The sequence below is a fragment of the Clavelina lepadiformis genome, chromosome 9 (assembly GCF_947623445.1).
Source record: "Clavelina lepadiformis chromosome 9, kaClaLepa1.1, whole genome shotgun sequence".
Classification (NCBI taxonomy): Eukaryota; Metazoa; Chordata; class Ascidiacea; order Aplousobranchia; family Clavelinidae; genus Clavelina; species Clavelina lepadiformis.
The window spans coordinates 1,555,757-1,561,454 of NC_135248.1; the positions used below are offsets into that span (position 1 = coordinate 1,555,757).

Consider the following 5,698-nt stretch of genomic DNA (forward strand, 5'->3'; position numbering starts at 1 on the left):
ATCAACCTGACACCGAGTTTTGCTCTCACCTCTTTACACTAAGCATTGATGGTTGCTGCCTTTCAGCCATATATAAACTTGACGTACAAAAGATAGGCGCAAGGCATGATTAACATCAGTACTGGGTAAATGCAAGTAACTGGTAAAATTCCGCTGGTAACCAACACACCTAAGAAATGCATTTTTTAAAAGTTTTGATAAGCAAATGGTGTAACTTCACGAAATACTTACGCAACGTTACCTTTAATAACACCGAAATTGAGTATAGGGTCCGCCAACGCGTAGACGGCAGCATAGTTCGAGTCCTGATTTTTTTCAGCGAGTGACGTCAAGTTTGGATAAATGTTAGTGGCAACCGAGACAAACCCGATCGTAAGTGTAATGGTCGACGAGTTTATGGAAAATAACCTGAATAACATAAGTGTCTCAGTATATAATCTGTGCTTAGCATGCATTACCTGAAAACAGGAAAGAACTTATTGGTATGCAAAACGTTCTTTACAACACATTGAGTTGTGAAAAAACACTGAATCTTTATTCCTAAACAAACCTCAACGAAAGTGGGAACGAAGTTAATCCGACGGTAGCTGTGAACAAGCCCAATATTGTTCCCATCCAACGTCTGAGTGGAAACCTCGGACGACTGCTCATAATTGACAATCTAATTGCCAAGGCAATGCCACAAGAAAAGATAGCCAAAACTGGAACAAAAATACATTATAAAGCGGGGATGTATTCCTAAGAGTATCAAGTGTAAAAAGCTGCATGAATGTAGTCATACCTGTTTGCCACTGGATTAAGTCTACGCCAGATATTGACCATACTGAACATGACTTAGTTAACGTTCCCAGCACTAAGCCTATTACAACCAGAATTACCCCAGCTCTTGAAAAGTCGTTGTCATTGAGCAAAGGCAATAAGGCCACAGGCTGCTTTGCCTAAAGCAGAAAAGTTAAGGAACAAAAGTCAAAGTGTTCAAACCACGAACGTTATAAATCATGACAACAGACTAACTTTTTCATTCCTTTCAATCTTCGGAATATTAAAAAGCAGCAGGAATAAACCATGTAAAGCAATCAAGGCAGTAACAATGCAAAGTTTTACAATTTTATCTTGAAAAGTTCCCACAATCTCCTCACTCCATGGTACGACTTTTAATCAAAATAGGGTATTGTTACATAATAGCTACAGCCTATAATACAAAGCAACTGTTATTATTGAAGCAATGTAAAAAGCGATGGTAAACTGCAATGTCATAATTGTCGTATACGTATACTTGATAATTGATTTGATTTCCTTCAAGTAACAAAATTGAATTCAACGTCAATGCTTTTTCGCAATTCTGAACCTACTTGCCACTCGAAGTAATATTGATGACAAAGACAATCTAATCACGTGTCTTCTTTGATTCTTGTCGGTGACAGTACTGACCAGCATGGTCATCCCGCCCACCACGTTACATGAAGCACCGATGCCTTGAATGGCGACCGATACAAATAGGGCAGGGTACGACTTGGCCAGTGCAAAACCTGAAATGTGAACAAGTTTAAATTTTTTGTAAATGTAATAAAACGTTTCTATGACGTTCATGAGTATCCTGGTTGGCAACATAATTTCAATCAAATAGGTCTAAACGTATTAGTCACAAATTACGAAAGAAGGTGACCAAAACTAACATAATTTAGCTTTGAATTCACCAGACTGAACGTGGTTGTTATAAAAATGAAAACTTCTTCATATGACCTCAGATACTTGTACAATATAAACAGTAGTAGAGCAAAACCTACCTATGGCAGATAACGTCATAACAACGGTCCCAGCAAACATGGGAACCTTGTATCCGATCCTGTGAACCAATGGACCGACAAACAAATCAGTAACGACTTGGACGGCCATTTTGCAGATAAAAATGGAGGAAATTTTCACACCCTGCGTAGCGATGAACGCTTTCCTCGCGTCTTCTATACTTTGTAACATATCACCTTCGGTCGTTGTAATACCGTTATTGCTTGCATTGTATAAATATGGATGTGACTCCAAATGACTTTTCCACAGGACAGAAGGAATTATTGAAACTGAAAACAAAATGTAATCAATAAAAAATCAATAAAATCGACAACTTAAAGTAATCGAACAGACGAATGTGGGTGGTGAACTTATAATTGGGTTCATATATGATTGTAGTATGAAATAGATTTAATAGAGTTTCGGAAATTGAAACCAATTAGTTTCCAGTATGTTAATTGGAGTTTAAAAGGGTTTATGGAATGAAGCAAAATGGAATGTAAAGATTCAAACTAAACCAAAAGAAATCCTTTTTAGTTAACTTGCGTTTGATCCGGATTAATTAACTGTGGTAGTATTACATGATTTTATTATTAAAATCCGAAACAACAAGATTTCGCGGCAGACATTGTTGGAAATATGAATTGGGCGACAACCATCTACAATTCTACATCTTGCCTCATGACATTGGTTATGCGCTGCCTGATCAATTGAAAAATAGGCGGTAATGGCAAATATTAGCATCGCAAAGGGGGTGCTGAATGTACAAAGCTCAGGGCGCACTGATGTGCTATGCAGATTACGTCATAGGACAATAACACTAGGCTAACCCCACAATTCAATTGATTCTTAGAATTGTCGGGATACCGCAGCGTCACGAGATTTGTTTCACGAACCTTTCAGTGACTGCTCAAAACCTTTTTGTATGGCACCGACGCACTTTGCATATTTTCAATTGTTTGCGAAGAATTTGCAAAACAATAATTGTTTACTAATTATTAGTAGCATTGGGTCGAGAATAAAACTGTTTCTGATAAAGCTTTGAAAATAATAACTAATTCTAAGGATTAAAAGACTCAGGATAAGGATAGTTTTGCACTTACTTGTTGTTATTGAAAGATTGTAAGTGAGAGACAAAACGCAGAGCAAGATAACCACACCTAGTGTGTTGCTAGATTGCATTTTGCTACTTCACAAAGCTTCACTGGTATATTCCAACTTTATAATCTTAACTTAAAACTCCTAAAAAACAAACTTGTAGTTTGTTGACGCTGTTTTACATCAAGCATGATGCTTTTAACACAAACGTGTCATAACTTGACTACACTGTAAAATCTCCCGAACTTAGGACACAAAGTCCTGGTCACTAGAAATCTAGAAGCTTCTGTCAAAAGATATTTCTTTTAAAAACGAACGTACAACTGTCTGCCTTGCAGTTAATTTCAAGGCAATTCTAAGGCTTTAAGCTTGACCTGGCAAACTCATCACCGACAACCGGTCAACTACACTGAGATGGAGAACTGAAACGCCAATTGCGAGGCATATGTTACTCGATGGAGAAGTCACTCCGCGTCTGCAAGTTGACTAATTTAAACGAAGGAAATTAAATTAGCACTCGGCTTGTTTTTGTGTGTGGGGCGAGTTAAATCTCTTTTGTCTTGCCATCAGTGTTTTCGTTTTGAGTATAACTTGATTAGTCTAATTTAAAACCCTGTTGTAGGAGATAACCTCCAAGATGTTTAGGTAACTTTTTATTGTTACTTATTATCATGTGATACCACATGCGCGTCTGTAAGGTTTCGATTAGGTAGTAAATTAATATTTCAGAATTCATAGAAATTAATGATGTTGTAGTCGACCTTGATCCAAATCTAACATAGTCTCAATGCACATGTTGAATGCGTTGATAATGTAACGAAAGGTTTACGTTGCTTGACGCAATTATCTTTCACAAGACTATAATTAAGTTTAGAACCCCGCCGGGATTATATTCTACCATCAAAAGTACGTGGACAATATTTCTAAACGCACAAAATCTACCAGCTGTTAGAATACGAGGCATATGTTGCCCATTAGAACGGTCAGTCACGCTGCATCGAGGTTGACCCTAATTAAACAAAGGGAATTCGAACAGCAGCCGGCGGCGTGTTTTTCAGTTCCTTCGACGAGCTGAAGTCAGTTCCAGTCTACCAGCCTTCTAGCTCATTATTGCAGCACTGGGCAGATGTTACTTATTGGAACGGTCGATTGAAGACGCTGAATTTAGGTTAATCCTAATAACAGAACTAGAACAGCATTCAGCGACATGTGGTTTGCTTTTTCAAAGCCGACAGATTACGGCACACCCAGCGCTCTCACTTTTAGGGATTTAGTTCCAAATTGGAACTTTCAGCCCCTTTTAGGGACAAGTTTAGGGATTTTGATGATTTAGGGATTTTTGGGGATTTTTGAAACTGTTGATAGGTATAAAGTACTTAATAAGATTTCTATGTTAATCATGCTTCCGCCATGTGCTTCCTTGCCAAGGAAATGAGGAATCCTTGGTGGAGGAATCATTCTGCATTGTGATTTGACTGTAGAGCAATGTTTCCTCTAAGCTGCGCGCATGCGCAAATGCGCTTTACTGACACGGTGTCCACGCACAGAAAATCTGTGTTGCGCCTGCGCACAAGAAAAAAATCCAAGCTGAGTTGAAAATAAAATAAACGCATAATAATGGCCACAGTCAGCGCTCTCACTTTTAGGGATTTAGTTCCAAATTGGAACTTAATAGAACTTAAAATAGCTCAGGGAGTCAGTGTGTTTGCTCAGACTCGTGAAAAATTAGAGGGAACATTGGTGTAGACTGTAGAGGATTACGTTCATGTTCATGGCTGTCTAAAATACAAGTGATTTTGCCGAACGTCTTATCGACTTAGATCAATCCATAATATCGCGAGAGTAGCAATATTAAAACAAATTATTTTATTTAAATCGGCGTTAAAAGTGTTGGGAAATATTCTTGTACCCTAGTCTACTTGTTTCTGTTCATTTAGAAGTTTTTTTGAAATTTTAAAGAGTAATTGAAACTGCTTAGCCTATTTAAAACCTGGAGTGTTTCTGCATGATTTGTTGATTGATTCTCAAAAATCAGTGATTGGAGATTTAAAATACAAAAATCTGCGTAATGTTGTTGCTTGCATGCTTGTTGTCACTACACTTTGGCAATGCCCCCGCTGAAAGACTATTCAGCACTTTGAAAGAGATAAAAACAGACCACAGAAATTGTATGAAGCGAGAAAGCTTAATTGGATTGTTACATACACAACAAGGAATGAAGTCCCTTGATATACCTGCTGACAAACTGTATGTAAAAGACCATCCTGACATGTTGAAGAGTGCTAAAAGCAATGCCATTGATACTGAAGTACATGAACACATTGCTGCTGAAATGAGTAGCTGTACATAATGGACAATAGTAGGCTAGACCTATAGACTACACAATGCACTTATTTGTGAACTTGTCATTTTACATTGTACAACAGTTTTTGTTGCAGTTTTTTGGCAATGATTTGTAATTAGCTCATTTCCCTTTTCAGAATAGACTAGGTCTGTGTTCAGATTTTTGACCTTCTTTACTACAATAAATTTTAACTTTTTGTACAATAATGCGTAATTTAACTACTTGAGTTCTTCATACGTCAAAATTTGTCAAAAAAAAGTTTTTTAATGTCAAAATTTTCAATTTTTAGGTCAAAAACTTTTGTTTTTAGGTCAAAAAAAAATCGCCCTAGTGATAAAATAATAGTATAACGCGCTAATTATGGTTTAGGGATTTTTCATGTCATCTAGGGATTTTTTGGCATAGCTTTAGGGATTTTCTGGTTTGCATTTGTGAGAGCCCTGGGCACACCGCTCGTTGTGGTTGCTGAGA

At 37.4% G+C, this 5,698-nt stretch overlaps 1 protein-coding gene across 1 annotated transcript; it reads right to left on the bottom strand.

Annotated features, from left to right (window-relative positions):
* Nucleotides 1-345: 345 nt before the first annotated feature.
* On the bottom strand, nucleotides 346-3,032 carry LOC143470675 (synaptic vesicular amine transporter-like). Its single transcript, XM_076968940.1, has 7 exons — nucleotides 2,889-3,032; nucleotides 1,788-2,075; nucleotides 1,353-1,529; nucleotides 1,015-1,151; nucleotides 825-938; nucleotides 551-643; nucleotides 346-408 (listed from the first exon to the last, which is right to left on the bottom strand). Exons 1-7 carry the CDS (start codon nucleotides 2,965-2,967, stop codon nucleotides 346-348), a joined length of 951 nt encoding a protein of 316 aa, XP_076825055.1. The 5' UTR covers nucleotides 2,968-3,032.
* Between the last annotated feature and the right edge of the window lie 2,666 nt (nucleotides 3,033-5,698).